This window comes from Cydia pomonella, chromosome 26 (assembly GCF_033807575.1).
Source record: "Cydia pomonella isolate Wapato2018A chromosome 26, ilCydPomo1, whole genome shotgun sequence".
NCBI lineage: Eukaryota > Metazoa > Arthropoda > Insecta > Lepidoptera > Tortricidae > Cydia > Cydia pomonella.
Window position 1 is genome coordinate 1,877,019 of NC_084728.1, and position 23,777 is coordinate 1,900,795.

At 35.8% G+C, this 23,777-nt stretch overlaps 1 protein-coding gene across 2 annotated transcripts in view; it reads right to left on the minus strand.

The window, feature by feature from the left end:
• Positions 1-14,510, minus strand: part of LOC133532052 (serine protease 33) — an 87,235-nt gene extending 72,725 nt beyond the window's left edge. For both annotated transcript variants that reach the window (XM_061870544.1, XM_061870543.1), the window contains exon 1: positions 13,616-14,510. In XM_061870544.1, coding sequence (XP_061726528.1) covers positions 13,616-14,240 — 625 coding nt within the window. In that variant the 5' untranslated portion in view covers positions 14,241-14,510. The remainder of the gene's footprint in view (positions 1-13,615) is intronic.
• Between the last annotated feature and the right edge of the window lie 9,267 nt (positions 14,511-23,777).

Sequence of the window (23,777 nt, forward strand, 5' to 3'; positions counted from 1 at the left end):
AAGAGCCGACCATATTAGCCCTACTGGTTAGGTATATGTATGTATAACTCTTATATACCTACTAATTAATATGGACGACTGGTTTGGCCTAGTGGATAGTGACCCTGCCTACGAAGCTGATGGTCCCGGGTTCAAATCCTGGTAAGGGCATTTATTCGTGTGATGAGCATGGATATCTGTTCCTGAGTCATGGGTGTTTTCTATGTATTTAAGTATTTATAAATATTTATATACTATATATATCGTTGTCTAAGTACCCTCAACACAAGCCTTATTGAGCTTACTGCAGGACTTAGTCAATTTGTGTAATAATGTCCTATAATATTTATTTATTTATTTACAAATCTCATACGTATAATTTGAATACAAACGAACAACCATGAACCGTCGTGATGATCTGGTTCAAGGCTTCAAGGGCATTTTCATTGTCAATGCATTTGATTTGGATCTTTCATTTCATTGATGTTGAATGTATTTGATTTTTGCCTGCATTTTTTAAACTTTTGAGCCACAATATTTGGGTCTGGACTAACATCTGTGGATTCCGTCTACCACGCAAATAGCAAATCATTCAATAGCAATAAATGATTGAAATACGTTAACAAACATCATGCCTTTTATCACTATAGTGTTTAAAAATAGTAGTAGGTCTACTTTTTAGGGTTCCGTAGCCAAATGGCAAAAAACGGAACCCTTATAGATTCGTCATGTCCGTCTGTCTGTCCGATTATTTGTAATATTTTGAACAATCTATTTGTTCACATCGTAATTACCGTGTATGAACTACAGTTATATATTCAGGTAAAGGTATAAACATAACTTATCATTCTATTAAATTCTATTCTTCTATTTCCAACGGACTAATGTAAAAGCGGGCGCAGCGGCGGAAAGCGCCGAAATTTTGAAACGTAATAAATATAAGAGCCTCGGTAGAGAGTACCATTTTGTACCATTTGGCGTTGAAACTCTAGGTCCATGGGGTCCCAGCGCGCACAAGTTTTTTAGAGAAATCGCGAAACGTCTGGTTGACGTAACTGGTGATCGAAGAGCTGGCGGCTTGCTCGCACAACGTATCAGTATTGCGATACAACGAGGAAACGCCGCCAGCATCCTTGGTACAATGCCTCAAGGGCCTATTTTAGATATAAGCTAGTTATAGTAATCAGCTGTATATATCCATTATGTATATTGTTATTGTAAATAAATATTTCTTCTATTTAACTCTAGAATCAATTATGAATCATAAATATAAATAACACATACAAACTAAGGTCAAACTTTCAAACAAAAGAAAAAAAGATTATCAAAAAAACTCGAACAATGCGCAATAATTTCTAAAGACGTGGGACCGAGCGACGTTGGGTGAAAACCTAGTTTCACTGTGTCACAAAACAGTGGGAACCGTCCTACTACTTGAAAATAAAGTAACGTAACTCCACACAATGTTTACGGTACTTACGACATTTTGTACAATAAAGAAAGTATTGCAGAAACGAAAGTGGACTTTGAAGTTAATATTAATACTATTGTGTGATAATAATTGCATAATTAATTGAGATTTAATCATGTTTTGGGTAATTGGATGACATCTATCACTGAGATTAGCGGAATCATGCAATTTGAATCAGATAAAGTTATAAAAGTTTTACTAGGTTATAGTGACCCTGCCTACGGAGCTGATGGTCCCGGGTTCAAATCCTGGTAAGGGCATGTATTTGTGTGATGAGCATGGATATTTGTTGATTTGTTCCTGAGTCATGGGTGTTTTCTATGTATTTAAGTATTTATAAATATTCATATATTATATATATCGTTGTCTAAGTACCCTCAACACAAGCCTTATTGAGCTTACTGTGGGACTTAGTCAATTTGTGTAATAATGTCTTATAATATTTATTATTTATTTTTATTTATTTTATTTTATTTTATTGAGTGTTCAAAAGTATGCGAGAAACTCAAAACAGTTAAAAGTTACATTTGAAGGAGATAAGATTTTTTAAAGTCAATTATACATAGGAAAAAGTATAAACATAAAATAGTTACACATTGTTATTTGTTTTACAAGGTGAAAAAAATTATTGTAAAACTTCTTGTGTTAACTTTGATAAATATCCGAGCAAGCGAAAGATTTGGGCTGTGGGCTTTTTTATAAAAATAATGACTAAACTATCTTATTCTTAATCTTAAAATAACAATATACATAAAGGATATATACACAGGATTACCATAGCTAGATTAAATCTAAAATAGGCCCTTGAGGGATTGTACCAAGGATGCTGGCGGTAATTCCTCGTTGTATCGCAATGCTGAAACGTTGTGCGAGGAAACCGCTAGGCTACGTCAACCGGGCGCTTCGCGTTTTCTGCAAAAAACTTGAGCGCGCTGGGACCCCAAAAATAATTAAAGAAATATGCTTTTACCATATGATTATAACTTGAATGTTACATTTTTAAATAAGTAAATGTGCTTTATCACCAAAAAAACAAACATACTTTTATCTTCGTTTTTAGGGTTCCGTACCCAAAGGGTCAAACGGGACCCTATTACTGAGACTTCTCTGTCCGTCCGTCTATCACCAGGCTGTATCTGATAAACCGTGATAGCTAGACAGTTGAATTTTTCACAGATGATGTATTTCTGTTGCCACTATAACAACAAATACTAAAAACAGTATAAAATAAATATTTAAGGGGGGCTCCCATACAACAAGCATAATTTTTTTGCCGTATTTATAAATAATGGTACGGAACCCTTAGTGCGCGAGTCCGACTCGCACTTGCCCGGTTTTAAAAAGCATTTTTTATTAAAAAATTACTTACCTTGAAATACACATGAAACCGATAACTTCTTTTTAGCAATGGCAGTCCGTAGAACACGTTTCTTTCAATATTGTTTGTACAAAGTAAACATAACTTAAGACACTACTTAAAAACCATAGTTTAAAAAATAGGAAGTACCCGAAGAACCTGTCAACATTACCCATATAAAAGTTACTGCACATTTTGCGCAATTTATTTTCAACTTTATACTCCAAGAACAAGGTTGATATTAGCTTGTAATGTTATTCGGAAATCTAACTTGTGTTGCGAGAAATTGTAATGAATTTTAAACTTTATGACAATTTGATTAGAATTTTAAATTGCATGAAGGAATAATAGTGAACTCGCGTGAGACTATGTTGCGTGTATTCATATAAAGGACATTCGGTTTTCCAACAAAATGTTGGAGGCCGATTTTTATTCAACATTATTTTAGGTTTTGATGTGGTTTTGATATAACCATGATAATCGCTTTTGGTCATATCATACGGTCTAAAAAGCATGACCTAGAAAGGCAGATTATCTTGGGTCAAATTTGCGCACGCTTGCCATCTATTTGACCCAAGATAATCACACATTCGGCCCGATTCGAAGAATGATTAAGACACGTTTAAGATCTTTAAAAGATCAAAAACTAAACGACATGTTAAAATTGACGTTTATTTCGATTCCGCTGTGATCCCAATAAGATCTATCTAGGATATTTCTAACGTCAAAGTGACATTGGTTGCCCGAATCGAGCTGCTTCTGTCAATATCTAAATGAGAACTTATCTTAACCAGAACTTATCATTATTGTATTTCATTCTTCGAATCGGGCCGTTTGTCTTGTGTTGTGGGTACTAAACGACTGTATACATATATATATATATACCTCAAAATAGATAGATATAGAAATAAGTACATAATATACACCCATAACTCAGGAACACATAAATGCCCAGGATTTAAAACCAGGACCTGCTTTGGGTGATTGATTACCGAAAAGACTAAGAGGAAAAACGAGGAGGAAAAACGTTGCAGAGATAGCTTAGCCTGACTAACTAATATGAGTCCAATATTATTATAATATCGGTTTAATGTCCACGATGACGCGCAAACTTGTCTAATCTAACCTTTATTTACATGACAATACGATTCAAGTCACACGTCGTCGTGAATGACACGATCTATAACTGCGCTCGCGCATCTTCATACAAAAAGCAGTCTAAATATAACCGTTCAAGACCATTTGACCCACTGTACCCACACAAAGCTACCCCGTGCCATATCCACTTTCTACTTGCACAATCCAATATGGCCACCAAGATGGCGACTGACGTAACACGACGTAATACGCTCAATCGAGATCGAGGTTTTTTGTTACGATTCGGGGCCGCCGTTTGGTCTCTTGTATAGGTTATTATTTCTTGTATAGGTTTAAATTTTGTGTACAAATTGATGTCCCGGATTTACGATTCGTACGCTCTTTTCTTGAAGGTCGTATCACTCGTATCGGTTCGGAAATACGGGAGCAGTTCATTCCACAGTTTACTCATACTGAATTCATACTCATAGTTTATTGATAATGTAAATTACAGTACCCCTAGTGTAACTAAATTCGATTTTGAAACGTGACGTACGCGTTTGCGTTTAGTCTCATTTTATATGGGTTTTTGAACAGCGCGCCAAGCGGGACGTTTTGGAAAGTCAAAAATCTCATACAAAATGACAGTTAACGCAAACGCGTTCGTCACGTTATGATGTCGATCAAAGTTACACTAGGGGTACAGGTCAGGTTTACATGACTTATATAAATTAAAGGTAGATAAATATACAATATTCATAAATTTCAGAAATAAATTCAATTAACAAGTCAATTATTAGGACATTGTGAATTCGCTGTGTTTTATAAATAAAAATATTTATTTTAGACTCATAGAATCCATCTTGTTAGTTTCACTTAAACTCGGAATGCTATAAACTAAATGTTAGTAAATTTATAACAAATCTAAAACTATAAGTTAAAAAACACTATCTATTTCCCACTTATTTGCTTCTTGCACTCCTTGTTACAATGTTGACCCAATGCCTTAATATAGGGCAATCGAGGCATCCGGCTAATATCCTCATCCCTATAGGTTATCTTGAATTACTAGATCTATAAACATATAAAACCTATGGAAATTATGAGGCATGAATATAATTGTGACAATTGTAATTGCAGATTGTAGTTGTATTAATCGGGAGTCACCTTGGCAGTTGAGTATAGGGAATGTAAACCGGTTTTTTTATGACATTTCGGTTAACAACCGGTTATGAACCTTAGACAATAAAAAACCGGATTCCCTAATTGAGTAACTTTTGGAATGATTGTTTGAGGAAACATAGTAGTCGCATCTCTGGAGCCCCATTTTGATTTTCATTTCTTGTTCTGAATCTGTTATAGATTTGACCTATCAGCTGTCAACAGTAGCATTTCTGGTCCAGAAAAGAAAGTAAAAACATAGTCACCTGGAATTGTATTCCTACTGTAATAACAGTTATAAATAAATAAATATGATAGGACATTATTACACAAATTGACTAAAGTCCCACAGTAAGCTCATTAAGGCTTGTGTTGAGGGAACTTAGACAACGATATATATAATATACAAATATTTATAAATACTTAAATACATAGAAAACACCCATGACTCAGGAACAAATATCCTTGCTCATCACACAAATAAATGCCCTTACCAGGATTTGAATCTGAGACCATCAGCTTCATAGGCAGGGTCACTACCCACTAGGCCAGAACGGTCGTCAATTCCGACTGTTACATATGTACGAGTATAACCGCAGATGCAGACCAAAAAAAAGATGGCGGCATGACGTTGACATTGTTGCAGCCACTGGCGAGCATTCACCAAACCGTGATGAGTGGCGGAAAAAAGGGGAGACTTTTACCCAGCAGTGGGACACAAGATAGGCTTATAATAATAAAAACCGGCCAAGTGCGAGTCGGACTCGCTCACCGAGGGTTCCGTTTTCTTTTGATTGCGTTGATATAGAAGTTTAATTTTGTTACAGCTTAAAGGTATTATAGACCTTTGTATTTGATATGAATTTCAATTTAATACCTCTACGCGTTCATGAGGAAAGGGGGAGTAAGTTTAAAAATATTTTTATTATATGATGTAACTGAACATTTTTAATTTTTCCTTTATCTGTGCTATAAGATGTTGCATCGTACCAAATTTCAAGATTCTGAGTTTACAGGAAGTACCCTTTAGGTTTTGATTCCCTTGCGAGTGTCGGAAATTTGCGGCATAAATGGCAGTATCTTTTGATTGCGTTGGCTTAGAAGTTTAATTTTTTCACAGCTCCGAGGGACAGTAGACTTGAGTATTTGATATAAATTCCAGATTGATACCTTTACGCGTTCCAGAGAAAAAGGGTCTTGACAGACAGACAGACGGACGGACGGACGGACAACAAAGTGATCGTATTAGGGTTCCGTTCCGTCCGTTTTTCCTTTCGAGACTGTAACATTTACAAACGCAAGACTCAATAAGTAATACCTAAGTATCCTCATGTACAACTCTTTACATATGACAAGCAACTTTTGACACTAACATTCAGTATTTCATGAAATGCATGTTCACTAAAATTGGAAAGTATGTTGCCTAACTGAACGAAAACCGCTTTAAAACGGTAAAGTCTTAACCGACATTTAACTCCATACATTCTCACATCGTTTGTATTCTGTATATGTCAAATTATTGGGGTAAAAAGAGCGTAAGGGGCATCTAAGTTCATACATACATGTGACGTTTTTGTAAATGTACGCTGCACTTTTACCTATTGTGTGGAAATGCAGAGGCGTGAACTCTCAGTTCGTATTGTGTATATTGTCTTACAATACTTACTACGTTATGTAACGTTTTGGCATATTACGAACAGTACCCCTAGTGTAACTTTGATCGACATCATATCGTGACGAACGCGTTTGCGTTAAGTCTCAATTTGTATAGGATTTTGAGTTTCCAAAACGCCCCGCTTGGCGCGCTCTTTCTAAATCCAATACAAAATGAGACTAAACGCAAACGCGTACGTCACGTTTCGAAATCGAATTTATTTACACTAGGGGTACAGCTGTTCTATACTTTTTGGAAGTAATTCAGAGAAATTTTAACCTAAAACGTCGGTTGAGAATACGTTTGCGTCATACGCCATTTACATTGGTTTGCAGAAGAGCGTAAAGAAGCAAAACATTTTTTTTTTTTTAGAAAATATTAAACTTATTTTTGACGACCTGTCTGGCCTAGTGGGATCCTGCCTATGAAATTGAAATTGAAATCTTTATTGTCATATTGTGAGTTACAATGATCTTAAAATTATGTTAGGGTAGAATCATCACAATCAACCGCGATGCGGCGTACAATGTTAATACTAAAACTAATCTTACAGCTAAATAATTATACAATTAATATTACATGTGATGCGAATAAAATTATTGGTACTGTGTCAATAGGTAAATTAACAAATAATATGTCATACTAACTCGACGGCATAAAGTGGTCACTTATAGTAAGCTTTGTCTAAGCACCATTTATAAAGTTTACGTCCGAATTCAGGTAGTTCAAGTATTTTAATTTCATTAGGCAAGTGGTTAAATGTGTGAATAGACATATAAAATACACTCTTTCTAAAGTAAGCCGATGGTCTCGGGTTCAAATCCTGGTAAGGGCATTTATACGTGTGATGAGCACGGATATTTGTTCCTGAGTCATGCGTGTTTTCTATGTATTTAAGTATTTATATTATATATATATATATATAATATATAAATACCGAATAGTATCGTTTAGTAAGTATTTATATATTATATATATCGTTGTCTAAGTACCCTCAACCCAAGCCTTTTTGAGCTTACTGTGGGACTTAGTCAATTTGTATAATAACGTCCTGTAATATTTATTTATTTGATTTATTTACCATTTAGGCACATATTTTTACTATTTATACTACTATACAAATATTTTGAATATAGTGTTAATCATGAAATAAAAGTATTTTTATTATTGCCACATCCGTTTTTGATGAGTAAACGTTAAACGTACAATGTGTGACATGACACAAAGTTTTAGATATGTCACAACTTTTATGATATTTTCTGTTAACAGAGTATAAATGATCCTAGTAAAATGCGTATAAGGCACAACATTTTTCTTTTACCGATTAGTGTCAATTATAGCATATTTTTGTTTTTTTTAGGAAAGATTAAAAAACGATTTTGTTCAAACGTATTTTCAGGCGACGATATAGGAAGGAAACGCGCAGGCGAATAGCCTGATAGTAAGTAATCATCGTTGCCCGTGGACACCGTGAACACCAAAGGTGATGCAAGTGCGTTGCCTTTAAAATATTTGTGGAGTATAAAGTTTATCTAACAACACCAACAAAATCAGTCTAGCCGTCTTCATAACTAAGGGAAATTAAATAAAATATTCAAGAAAAAGCGCACTCCCATATCAAAGGCCGACAACGCACTTGCTATCAGTCTGGTGCTGCAGGTGTTCAAACTTCAACATTTATTCAGCAAATAGGCCACAAGGGCACTTTTACACGTCAACATGGAATTTACATACAAACAAAAACAAGCACATCAACAATTATAAAATACAATTAATTGAAAATATTAATGCAAACTAAAGTATTATTATTACTTAGAGATGTATAAAGTCATTTTAATGATTGCTTACCATCAAGCGATTCCCTGGCTGGCCCATTTCTCGAACGGTGTTAGACTAAATTATTAGCCCATGAACTGGGCCCATTTCTCGAACGGTATTAATCTAATATTATTAGTCCATCAACTGTCAAATCGTATGGGTTACCATGGCTACACACTAATAATATTAGACTAATGTCGTTTGAGAAATGGGGCCTTGTCAAATCGTATGAGTTACCATGGCAACACACTAATAATATTAGACTAATATCGTTCGAGGAATGGGCCCCAGGGAGGTGATTTATGAATTTCAAGCGCTCGATTTCGTGTCATTCCCTTCATGACTATCTCCACTAGTAGGCATTTAAATTCTTACTACTAACAGAATTGAAAACGAGTGGTCAATACCACTAGATTCCCAATTTCTATTGCTCGTATTTCAAAAATAGCGTTTCGCCATTTTCCACAGATTTACGAGTGACGAAATCCAGCGCTCGAAATTAAAACATCGGCCGATATTTGTCTTTCATATCATCAAAAAGTTTAAGCACTAGGACAATTACGTTTCTCACATTTGAATGACGATTGAAAATATTACATAAAAGCAGATCTTATGCAGCCATTACCCTCTTTCCTTCGCCAGATTAATGATTTTAAAATGACATTCGAAACTTAATGACAAGATGACACAACGGTGAAACGTAATGATTGTCCGATTCAGAAGAGATTTGGATCACAATAGTTGAAGGAATAATAATGAAAAAATACTTAAAAACGGCCAAATGTGAGTCATACTCGCATTTAGAGGGTTACAGATTTTCCTTAAGATGCCCGAACTGATGATAAGGTTTAGTTAAGAGGCCCTTATCGATTTTAGTCGCAAAAATGTCAAACTTTAGGGCTAAGATGGTCGGCTCTTTATCATTTGTCACCATGCCTGTCACGTTCTAACAAGTATGTAAGCGCGAAAGTGACGGGCATAGTGACAAGTGATAAAAATGGAACCATGCTGCCACTGCTGATAGATTTAGTCGATGAAATTGTACACTTTTTGTTAAGTATTAGAAATAACAAGTACTGGTTTCTATTAGCACTTCTTGTTATCTTTCATTTTAATATATACAAGGTGCCCGTGAGCATTGCGAGAGATTTTAACGGTGCATTCGTGATGGCAACAGAAGCTAAAAATGTTAATGACTTTCTGTGAAATTCGAGAAAAAATTTTTTTTTGTTTTTTTTTCCCCTTTTTTGAACATTCCTGTACATCAAAGTTAATTTTTATTGATAAACACATAACCTAATATAAACTAAAAAGTTTTATTTTTTATTGGGGGTAGCCTCTCGAATACATTTTTTTAATTTTTCGATGTCAATCAATAGGTATGTCCAGACTAGACCTCAAAGTGGCAATACCGCAGTCAAAAATGTGTTTTGTACCGACTTATGGCGAAAGAATCATTTCGAAAAACATTTAATTATCTCTGAAACTAGGCCTAATCCAGAATATTTTATTTTACACTTTAGTTTCTAAATATTACCAGGAATGCTTTGTTAAAATGTCTCGCAATGCTCACGGGCACCTTGTATATTTTTTAAACAGATTCGCTTAATTAGTAATGATATTTTTTCTGATGGATGTTAAAACTTTAACAAAACTTGTTAAGCGGACATAATCGGACATACATACAGCCCTAAAAATATTCATGTCCATAGGGATAGGAATAGTATAGTACTTACAGCCATAAAAATATTTAGTTTCATAGATATTCGAATATTTTTAAGGCTATAAGCACTCTTTTTACGTCCGCTTAATAAGTTTTGTTAAAGTTTTACTCCCATAGTTCCGATCACTGTTAATTTTACATTTTTGCCCTAAAATCGTTACCGGGCTCATAAGTTCCATAATTATGTATACGATCATCTTTGTAAAATCTAACTAACAATAAGAGTATAAGACAATTATTAATTTTTTACCATTACTATTTGTTTCATAAGTCCGACTCCTGCTAGACACTACTCAAATAAGATTTTTTTTATTTATTACATTGAATCATCTTTTTTTCGTTATTCTATCCCATTATCGAGGAGAAAACGGTGGTAGAGATTTACTAATATGCTTTATATACGATTTAAAGGAGTATTTTTTTTATTTAATATTATGTATTTTTAAATGTACTTAATATAAATTTATGTGATCTGTATATATATTGTAATTGTGTAATATTGTATACTTGAAAAGGGTAGCCGTTGTGACTGTCTATCATTTTAATATCTTGTTTGACACGGTAAACAATAAACGAATTCTTATTCTTATCATTAGCACAATAAGCTGCAGAGTTAAGTGACCCCCCTGCGTAGAAATTTGTTTGCAGGAGGGGTCACTTAACTTAGGAAGCCTTACTTAGGTTTTCTGGAAAAGATCGCTCTTTAGCAATAAGACCGCCCGTTGTTTGCGTTGTTTTTCTTTAAGCTGTATATTTTACAGAGGTGTGCCATAAAGAGTATTCTATATATCTATTTATCTATCTTAACTCTGCGGCTTATAGAGTTGTTCAGAAAACGATATCATGGCAAGGAGTAACAAAATATCGTATCTATTCACGTATGACGTTCGATGTAACAGTAAAGATTTTATGTACTGGTATGTGTACGTGACATTTTCGGCTAACAAATGTAGATTAAAAGGTTAAACCTGGATCATTTCGCGTAATTACGGCCATTTTAAGATTACAAAAATCATGATTACATTCACAATTCACTAGTCTATTCACACATATTGCACATATGTGTAGGTAGCGTAATATGCATATTACGTAGTATAGTAACAACTTTCAGAGGTTATAAGTCAAAATGGTCACGTAACGAACCGTGTTTAATTTCCTGCTATTAACAGGCTGGTCTGGTAGTCTAATAGGCAGATTCGAACTAATATCTATCTCGAATATAAATCATGATAAAAATAAAGTTAAATATAGTTTATTTTATATGTAGGCATATTACAATGCGCTCATGAACGTCAAATAAAGCTACGCCGGCTACACCTCTGACCCGGGAAGATTTAAATCCCTCCTAAATTGTAGGAGAGTATCCCAATAATATGGGACCGGCAAGAAACTCGAATGATATTTTGACTGAATCATGTTATTTAGTCACAGTGCGTCTCGCCCGCGCCAATACATGTACGGACAAGAACCAGGGCAATACAAGATACATATATATACCATATGTTTATATATACTTAGTATCGGACAGTCTAGACGCCCTAGGTACCGCTGGAGAGACGAAGTGCAAAATGACCTTAGCGAACTCGGCGCCGTCTACTGGACAGAAACGGTTTTGGACCGAGAAGCATGGCGGTCTTTGGTGTCGGAGGCCAAGATCCACTTCGGGTCGCAGCGCCACAGCAGTAAGTAAATAGTATCGGGCAGTGAAACAGAATTGACCTTCTTATACGTTTAGTTTTAGTTTCTATCTGTAAATAATTTGATGGTTTATTAAAAAAAAAATGGTTTTAGCCACCCACACTAATACGATTATTTGTACTGGGGCCCATTTCTCGAACGATATTACACTAATAATAATATTAGTCCACCAACTGTCAAGTCGTATGGGTTACCACGGCAACACACTAATAATATTAGACTAATATCGTTCGAGAAATAGGCCCCTGATCGCTCTCTGAATATGTCACAAGGTTTGTAACTAGCCCTAGCCCAGGCTTCGGTCTTTTTGGGCTGTTATTGCACACTATGTCTTTAAACGCTGGTCGGGAAAACCTTTTTTATGTTATTTTGTATAATATAAAATAGTGAATAGTTATAGTAGCTTTGTATTGTTTATAAATAAATAAATAAATAAATAAATAAATAACTTATTCACATCATTCGGATATTTATGTTTCCAGTGTATATTTGGATTAGCTTGCAAGTTGCTTAATCATTTAGACGCTAACGACGCATATAGTGGTCATAAAATAATTTTTCATTTCTCAGGCTCTGAAAGTGGGTCATTGTTGTTCTATGAAGTGTGCACAAAGTGATACGATTCTGCACTCGAGCAATTTTACATTCGGGCCGTAAAGTACATAGAGTCAAACCAAGATAAGCAAGCCTGGTGTCTACCTCTTCTTAAAGTGCTGTATTCGTTGTATTATTTCTGTATTGATGTGTGTAATAAAGAGTATTTGTATTGTATTGTATAAGTTGGCAGCGATTTTGATAGCACAGACAGTGCAAGTGTTATTCTAAACGTCAAATATCTATGAAATTATGACGTTTACTTAACACTTGCACAGACTTGGCTATCAAAATCACTGCCAACTTAGCTTAGTATGATTCAAAATCATCACTTATTTCAACACAATATTGAGTTTAATGTTTTTACTTAATATTGGAATTTTGAACTGCACTGGCGGTGCGTCCTAATAACTCGATTTTGGAAATCTTTTACTTGCCTTTCAGACAGAAGAGCAGTAGTCCTACAACCTACAGCTCATGTAAAAACTTCTTTCCGTTTTGGAAGAGATTGCTCTTTAGCGATAAGACCGCCTGTTACATTTACCTTTAATCGATTGTTTTTTCTTAAGGGAAGAATAGCTTTGCGATCCTAGCGGAATAACGGTAATTTTTCTATGAAATTTCGGGAGAAAACGTTTTCCAGTTAACTAAATCTTAACAAACCACTTTGATTTTGTTGCCGATCGCTTCTGCATAATATATTCCAGGTTTGTAGGTATCGCTTTTTTGAAAAAAGAAATTATTTTTGATATGCAAATTTTGAGAAATAGGTTTTTCATTGTGTTACTAACATACTAAAAAATCATGGACAAAGGAAAATATTTAGAAGTGGAATAACGTTTTCTCTCTTTGTACGAGAGACGTTCTTGTGGTATACGGCCCTCTTAAGTTGTATATTTTACTGACGTATGTCAATAAAGAGTATTCTATGATAGAATACTCTTTATTGACATACGTCAGTAAAATTTCTAAAAATTTCTATCTATCTATCTAAATAGAATTTCTATCTATCTATCTTTTCGCACCGCCACTGCAAATTAGAGATAGTAACTTATTAATGTATCAAACTTCTTTCCCACTCACCTCTCTCCGCGAATGCATCACCTCCACTATTGTCGTCCTGCAGAGCTAACTCGTTCTCCCCCACATCGTTCAAACTGTCGCGGAACACAACGTTGTCATTAAACGCTGGTCCAGCATGCGAATTTGTATGGATAGCGTTCACATCACTATAAGGAAAGACTACTCTTGGACTACGCGCCTTCCAACCCGTATTGTAAAAACTGTTTCGGACTACTGGTGAAAAAGGCGCGTAAGGAACCGTAGGCTCAAAGTTGAAATTAGGAGCATATCTCCCAAATCTTCCTTGATATAAAGGGTATTGGAAAGGATGAATTCTTGGCTCGTAGAATCTCTCATTTCCTGATAGTTCCGTCTTGTCTCCCGGTGAAGTGAAATCATAATCGCTAGCGTCGTCAAATTTGATTTTCGAATTGACTTTTTCTACTGTTAAATCTATCTCGCCTCGTCCGACTGGCTGGTAATTTTCATGTTCGTCTAAAAATAGGACTCTAGAGCGTTTAGGTTTGTATTTAGGGATGAAAATAGGGCGATAAGGGTCCCGAACTAGGCTCAGCGCGCGGCTCGACTCGCCCGCAACCACAGACGTAGCCAGTATGAGAATGACTTTCCATTTTTCGCTCAACATATTGAAACGGTCACTGCACCTGGAGTTTCACTTTCATTTTACGACTAACACTTTTTTCGAAAAATCCTCGTATTTTGTCTTACTAATACATGTTTTGATGTAAATGTATTGTTGTTATAATCTTGTTTTCATTTTTTTTTTAAAAGCGGGCGAGCGTGCGGCGCCGTTGGCTGGTGATCGCGAACTGATCCGTCTGTACGTTCCCCACTATCTCTGTAACTGGTTACATAAAATAGTGTGTGACGCGACCATGTTTATGTAATTCTTAAACGGCGTGCTTATTTGGATAAAGTTTTATTATTTGATCGCAAGTTTTAGAAAACTGGGAAAATTGATTGGTGTCCTCGTTATGTGTGTTGTGCGAAAATGTGAACATGTGCATTACTCAATATAACACTGAAAATATTAATTTATAAACCATAGGTAGGCCAATTTTTGTAGTCAAATTTGACGACCGTTCTGGCCTAGTGGGTAGCCTGCCTATGAAGCCGATGGTCCCGGGTTCAAATCTTGGTAAAGGCATTTATTTGTGTGATAAGCACGGATATTTGTTCCTGAGTCTTGCGTGTTGTTTTTTATGTATTTAAGTATTTATATGGTATATATATATATATATATATATATATATATATATATATATATATATATATATATATATATATATCGTTGTCTGAGTACCCACAACATAAGCCTCCTTGAGCTTACTTGTGGGGCTTAGTCAATTTGTATAATATTGTCCTATAATATTTATTTATTTATTTAAATTTTCTTTTCGCACGATTTGGATAAACTTTGCAAGGTTTAAAAAACTTCTGATTCGGAACGGAATACGAAATCAAAATATGTATTACCACTTAAGTTTTTTCTTGAAATAAAATAATAAATAATAAAATAATAATAAAAATAAAATAAAAATTTGTTTAAAAGGATTTGGATTTTTTTAGTTACAAAATACCATTATTTTTCGTAACTTAGAGCAGAATTATTATTCTGTTTTAGGGTTTGCAATCCGGTCCGGCGGATCCGGAAATCCGGCCAGATCAGGCACTTATCAGGAGCTATCGGATCCGAGTTAAAATCACCGGATCCGGTAAAATAAAAAAACGCCTAAACCACAGCATGCGCTGTGCGTTTTAGATGAGGTAAAGACGACGGACGAAAAGTAAGTTGAACAGAACAAAAACGAATGAAAAACTTAAAATTTTTTGAGATAAAAATATATTAATTATGACGATGATTGAGAACAGAAGAGCATTTCTTCTTCTTTCATGTTGGTGGCACGATACGACCATAACAATTGATGACCTGAAGTGTTAAACATTTGTTGACAATTTTTTTTTTGACATGTAGTGTTAAATATCTTGGCAGTTAAATGCACATGATGATTATTTAAAATAGATTAAATTTATTTATTTTTGTTCGGTAAATGCAAACAAAAAAAAACATAAGATTTTTTTTTTTTTAATTTCTATTTAAAGTTAATTTATTTTTATGTTCCTACTTCTCTTAAATTATAATAGTTACCCTAATTTCTTAGCACCCCCGTAGTTAATATTGGGCCCCATACATTCCACGACTCTTAGAGAAGAGTTCCGCACACTCTATATTTATGATAAAATAATTTCAAATTTTTAATTTCTATTTTCTGTTCAAATCTAAGAGAGAATCTTTTATTGCATGAGATCGTCGTGTCGTCAGTTATTCCCTGTAATTTAGTAGTAATAGTAGTAGTAAACTCTTTATTTTACAAAAATACATATTAAAAGTAACATACAATTAGTAAGAAGTACAAAGGCGAACTTATCCCTTTGAGGGATCTCTTCCAGTTAACCTTTGAGTGAAAAGAGGGTGACAAATGCAGCAAAATTTACAACAAGGTACCAGAAAGACAAAGGATATAAATACATACATAATTTATAGGATAAACATGTATTACGACAAAAAGGAATGAGGGAAATACACTAAAAATTGAAAAGAAGTAAAAAAATATAAAGTATACCGATATACTTATTTTTAAATTAAAAAAGGTTCGACACAGTTACGTAATATTCGATACAGTAACGTAATATAACCACTGCGTGGGGATATAGATCCAACACGTAGAGTTGGAGAGCTTTAATGTCATGTAGAACGCCTGCTGGAACCCATTTACAGGCCCAACAATAGACACCCATGAACCGGTCGCAGCAGGCATTGGGACTATTGTAGTAAAACTGAACAGCACCATATGTACTGTAATAGTACATTATGATACAAGTGTGCTAAGTTGATCATTACACACGAGGCGATTGATTAAGTTCCGTCCGAAAGCCACAACTTTTTTAAATTCACCTTTAGCGATGCGACCGATTGACAGTGTCGAAGAGAAGACGGTAAGGAATTCCATAATTTAACAGAGTACACAGTAGACTTGTCATAGGATCGGTGTTTGTGGATTGTATTTAGTAAATAATGTCAATACATTCGCGTGATGTATTTGCGTGTTACTCTGTCTGCAATTAACTTGCGTTGATGGTTTCGGTGAAAATAGTTTACGTAACAATAATGATATGATCGTTTTGCAATTATGTTTGTTTTCCGTGAAAATGGGGATTTACCCGCTGGAAGAGGGAAGCATAGCTTTGCGATCCTAACGTAATAACGGTACTTTTCTATGAAATTCTATTTCGGGTGAAAACGGTTCTCCTGCAATGTCCTGTCAATGTTCAGCGGAGATCTAGTGGCTGGTTCAGTAGATGGGCGAAGAATAGAAAGCCGTCTGGATGGTCACATGATTTAATAATTAAAGCACTTGCCAACAAAGCCATGTTGGCGACAGAAAACGGTTTCCACTTACTAAATATTGACAAATCACTTTGATTTTGAGGTCGATCGCTTCGGCATAATATATAATAGGTTTTTAGGTTGTTTTTTTGTGAAAAAAAAACCTATATACCTAGTTTCTCATTCAAATTAGGCCGTTTGTCCCATCTAGAAGAAAACATGAAACATGGCATGCGTTAACTTGTTTGGTTTAGAAAAATAATATTTTTTTGACAATCATTTCATTTTTGGTAAAGCTTTTATCGCTGACTGTACTTTTCTTTCCACAGGCAACGAATACTCATCGAACAATTCTAACAACCCCGAACACAATTAGTTTGCGTTTTTTATCACAATGTTCCCATGGCCACTTCCTGTCTCCATCATCAGATCAGCTCCATGTCATCATAATATTGCATTGTTGCAAAATTTCAGCTCAATCGGAAATCGGGAAGAGGGTCAAATTTAGCTTCCACAATTTGACCCACACTAACTAACATACTAACAGGGCAAGTTAAAAAAAAAACTTGTAAACATAAAAGGGGAATCAATTTTTCAAGTGGATGCTTCCACTACCCCACTCAAAAGTGGGGGAAAGGCCAGGGTCTCCCACTTTTGAGTCTCATTTTCCAGGTTTACAATGTCTTTAGGGTTCCGTACCCAAAGGGTAAAACGGGACCCTATTACGAAGACTCCGCTGTTCGTCCGTCTGTCCGTCTGTCACCAGGCTGTATCTCATGAACCGTGATAGTTAGACAGTTGAAATTTTCACAGACGATGTATTTCTGTTGCCGCTATAACAACAAATAAAATAAATATTTAAGGGGCCTCCCATGCAACAAACGTAATTTTTTTGCCGTTTTTATAGATGGTACGGAACCTTTCGTGCGCAAGTCCGACTCGCACTCGGCCGGTTTTTTTGAAGAATCATTTAAATTACGATAAAATATTAAATAAGTTGATTTTATTAAATTATGATTTTGAGTACAATTGAGTGATATATTGCTAGTGTTCTGAACGCCATCTATAAACCGACTGTGAAAAAAGATCGAAACATACACGCGCTAATCTGACAGCCATGTTTTCAAACCTTTCACTCGAATCATTTAGTGTTACATAATGCCGTAAGATGGAGTTTTACTACCGATTACGGCGCTATTCGACTTGGAGTCCTATTCAAATAGTAATTTTCTTGTTGTCATTTATAAATGTTGATTAATATTATCCTTTGTATTACATAAATAAATAAATTTATTGATTTAAATTAATGTAGTATTAACTAGGTCTATTTGTATTACCTGTTAGAGTACTTAAGTTATATATGTATAAGTGTGTAGAGGAAGCCACCAGCTCTTCGGTCACCAGTTACATCAACCAGACGCTTCGCAATTTCTGCAATAAACTTGTGCGCGCTGGGACCCCATGGATAAACCTTGAGTTTCAACGCCAAACCGCCAAATGGTACAAAATGGTACTCTCTACCGAGGCTCTTACTCGTATACTTATTACGTTTCGATATTTTAGCGTTTTCCGCCGCTGCGCCCGCTTTTACATTAGACCGTTGGAGGTGGGACGGTGCCAGTGTGTCTACGCATATAGCATCCCACACTAACATCCGTTCCAAGCTCCAAAGAACTAAGGACACCTCATCAGGCCTCTTGCCATCATTCCTGATAATGCCAGTCGGCTCAAGAAGAGCAGGCACATTGATGGTGACTTGTTAAATAGGTACATAAAGTCAACTTTGCTTTCCGGATGGAAGCTGCACAGTGCTTCAGAACCGTGAGATTGAAGACCTAGTGGCTGAACTTAACATCGTGGGAGAAAGTAAAGCTCACAAACTCCGTTGGTTGGGCCACCTTGAGAGAGAATGGATGAAGATCGGAACGTGAAAAGAGCGTACCTGGATCGCCTAGCAGGAGTCCTATCGGGCGCCCCGGGTACCGCTGGAGCGACATGGTGGAGGCGGATCTGCGCGAACTTCGAGTCAACAATGGCGAGAAGTTGCACAGGATCGAGAAAAGTGACGCTGTCTTGTGTCGAAGCCCAAATCTCATTTTGGGTCGCTGAGCCAACGGAGTAAGTAGTAAGTTGCTTCTGCTGCGCCGTATTACGTAGCTGGCGCCGTCCGGATTCAAACCCGCGAAAATAACTTTCGACGATAATTATATGCATAAAGGAGCGCGTGACAACATTTGATTTATAATCAATGTTATGCTAAAATATATAAAGAGACATAATTATAAATCTTAATACAACTTATTATTTAACTTAGAGTGTTCGTATATGGATATTCTTTCGGGTCTGATGCATGGCCGTATTTGAGCGTTTCTTTAAAAAAAAGCCACTCTCATAAATTTTGTAGTATTTTCATAAATTTTGTGTTTTTTTTCTACTCAGAATCACGAGCTGTTTAGATCCTAATGAGATAAAAAAGGAACTCTTTTAATTTGGTCATGTCCGTCTGTCCATCCGTCCGTCCGTCTGTCTGTCCGTAGGTCTCAGCCATTTTACTCCGAAATTTTTAGCTAAAGACTTCTTAGTCAGTTTTACTTTTTACAAGCTTTTATTTAACTTACTTAACCTGTTAGTATATAATGTAATTGTATGTTGGTGTAGATCAAATCTTGGGAGGTAAATTTCACCCACTTTCCGACTTCCGTTGAAGCTGAAATTTTGCATACATATTTAAATCGGGTGAGAATGCAATATTATAGTACCATCGAGCTGATCTGATGATGGAGACAGGAGGTGGCCATAGGAACTCTGTGATAAAACAACGCAACCTAATTTCGTTTGGGGTTTTTAGAATTGGCTCGATGAGTATTAGTTGCATATAGCAATAAAAGTACACTCAGCGATAAAAGCTTGTATCAAAAATGAATTTTCGGCAAAAACTGGAGACTGGAGCACTGCAGAAACACTGCGAGCGCTACAGATTGAATTAGGAGATGGCCATATGAACTCTGTGATAAAACAACGCAACCTAATTGTATTTGGGGTTTTTAGAATTGTCTCGACGAGTATTAGTTGCATATGGAAATATAAGTATAGTCAGCGATAAAAGCTTGTACCAAAAATGAATTTTGCCAAAAACGTATTTTATATTTGTTTACAAGAATTACCTCTACCACGTATTACGAAGAACTCGCGAGCTGCTTACGGGACATTTTTTGCGCGTACCGTTATCAACCTTCTTGCTTTATTTGCGAATACGCAGACGTATGAGAACATCACCAGCCTACTTGCGAAACAAACGGACTGCCGTTGAGCGCTTTTCACAGCGACGGAATACATTTAACGTCCTAGTCCCAGAAAATTAAACTTCCTTTTGAATTTGGAACCTGAAAAAAAATCATTTACTGTCGCAAAAAAAAATTGTATAAGCAAAAAAAGACCCATAAACACAATAGGGACAATAGGGTTGTTTCCAATTTTTCGAAACGCTTATATTATGTTCTATATTAACTAATAGTTGCCCTAAAATTCAACTTTTATACCAAAAACGGCTTTAAATATGTTAAATTAACAAAATATATTTTGACAGATGCTTTGGCGCCCAAATCGCTCCTTGAAAATTATGTGACGTCACAGTTTACGGTTTGACACATAACTACATACACACGTAGAAGATGCGAACTGTCAACTGACATTTATCATTTGTTGTTTATCGCCTAACTGTCAACAGTGTCAATCCGAGAGTTGTTACGTCATCAGACTCTTCAATGACGTTTCGAGTTTGGTCACGTGACGTGTGCCAAAAGATATTTTAAATTCAATATTTACAAAAATATGGTCATTACAGGTCCCCTAAAAGTAGTTTAATATGTTCTTATAATCCAAAAGAATTTATTGGGATACAATTCTGCCCTAAGATTTGTAGATGGAAACAAACCTATTGGCTTTAAGTCCAATAGGGTTGTTGACTGTATTGTACTTGAGGCCCTCGAAGTGGCACGGAGAGCTATGGAGCGCGCGAGGCTCGGGATCTCCCTGCGAGATAGAATTCGGAATGAGGACAATCGCCAAAAGCATTTCGCAGCTGAAGTGGGAATGAGCCAGCCATATCTGTCGCAGGGATGACGATCGATGGGGCCAGCGGATATTGTTTTAGAGACCTCAATTGGGAAGCCGAGGTGACGGAAAACCACGAGGCAGATGGTCGGGCGATATTAGAAAGATGGCAGGGCCAATCTCGCATAGAACTGGCGCATACAGAACAACATAGAAAGCCATGAAAGAGGCATATGTTCAGCAGTGGACGCGACTATGCTGAGAAGAAGAACGGCCTCTGGGAGGAGAGGATAGACGAAGCTCTCAATACATTTTTGACTTCGAAAAACGAAACATATTACTGACTGACCTTGCCAGTTGTCCCTTCTCCATAAATATACCCCGCCCGTAGATTTGAATATTATCTAATACACAGTTATCCGCCTTTAAACTTTTTGACGCCAATGACGGATATATCCGCACCGTAGGTCCAACGCCGAAGATTAACCCGTCACAGACTACAAAGCAACATAGAGCTAAGTGCATATGATAATAAAGTTCAATTTCAGTTTTGACATTTCGATGGCGTCCGAGTGCTTTCGTGTTTGACACGGCGGCGAAAGGTTAATATTATGTGATTGGTCATTCCAAGTATTGACTGGCTGAAATAAAATTCTATACTTAATAAAAAAAAAACAACACACAAAACAACAAACAATCAAAATATTTACATATAAATTACAAAAAATAAAATAAAAATATGAATTAAATTAAATTAAAAATACGGATAAATTAAATTAACATTATTCATTACATTAAATCAAAATTATCAATTAAATTAATACATTAAAATTATCAAATAAATTAAATTAAAATTATCAATCACATTATATTAAACTAATTACTTGTCGTAGTTAGCATGTGGCGCGTGAGATTTCGCCCAGTGGCCAAATATCGGGCTGTCATGGGCCCCTGCGACCGCGCTCAAGAGCCTGTTGGGGCTACCACGAACACGACGCATCAGGGACTTAATAGCGCAGGGACCAGAGTAAAGTATACTAGATAGCAGTGACCTAAAAGGAGTCTTGGCCTCCGACACCAGTACACGCCAGTTGAGATCACCCAAGTCCGCTTCACCAGCATCGCTCCAGCGATACCTGGGACAATGATGGTAAAATTCTATATGTCAAACAAAAAAATCTTGCGCGGTATTACAATATCTGACGTTGACATGCGTGCTGTATGGTTGAGTCGCATTTACAGTGAGGTCCGTTTGGTGCTCGACAGATCAAGGCTCACGGCGCACGTCTTTATAATAAAATCAATAATTTAATCGCAATTCGTAGCTTAACAGGGCGGGAAGTCAAAATTAATCTAGAGAACTGGCTAAAAAATTTAACATACAATGAGACTGAAAATGTCCTCGTTATAATATCATAGGCAAAAGGCAATCACCTAACATAATTAGTGTATTCCTAAGTTACTATTTATAGAAATAAATATTATAGGACATTATTACACAAATTAACTAAGTCTCACAGTAAGCTCAATAAGGCTTGTGTTGCGGGTACTTAGACAACGATATATATAATATATAAATACATAAATACATAAAAAACACCCATGACTCAGGAACAAATATCCATGCTCATCACACGAATAAATGCCCTTACCAGGATTTGAACCCGGGACCATCAGCTTCGTAGGCAGGGTCACTACCCACTAGGCCAAACCGGTCGTCAAAGAAATAAGTTTAATGATATATATTATCTTACTGCTGTTACACGATCTAAGCATATTGTTACGGCATCGAATTTGGACCAACTCTAGCCCCTAAGGCACAGGTGCTTCCCTAGTTTAGGGGTCGAAAGTTTGACCACCCTATACTGTCATGTTTGTACAAACTCTTGTGTACTGTGTTCTTTATGTAACGTACTCTTTTATGTAGAATAAAGTTATATTTATTATTATATTTATAGAGAGAGATGACTACGCTACGGAGCGTTAACAATTGGCTTGTTGGCTACGCGGGCAGATGAGATGACGTTTTATTACTTTTTTTTTTAATTTATTGAATAAACAAACAATTTATAGTCTAGAATTTAATACAGGACCCATCGTAGGCAAAACCTTGAGGAGGTTTGTGTGCCGATGGGGAGTTCAGAGAACAATACATACATATATTAATGTCTTATATCTAATTAAAAAAAAAAAACATTGTAGGATTCTTAGTATAAGTAGCTTGTATCGTTTGATTTCAATAGGTGCATTTTATATATATGTATACAGATAATATATATGTATACAGCCTTATATATTTAATATATTTGTTTTGTCTCTGTAGACTTCTTAGTTTTGTACATCTTTTGTACTTATGTGTACGAGTATAGCAGTGTATGTTACTGTACATAATTATGCATTTAACACTCTAGTGATGTTTCATAAACCCACACTCGTATTTTAATGCCTTTCATTATATGTCAGTCACATAAACTACTATTATAACTCCTAACTTTCGATCAGGGGTTACGGTGTACAGTAGGCAGTCAGTAAGAAATAGAGCTATTAAATTACGCGTCGACTCGTGCGCAGCCTCGCCCGTCATACGGCGAGGGGCACACTGGGTACTAAAATAAGTAGTTAAATATTAATAATAAATAAACATTATAGGAGAATAAAAATAATAATAAAATGTCTTATTGAACACAAAAAAAATTGTACAAAGTATGTAAAGGTATAATT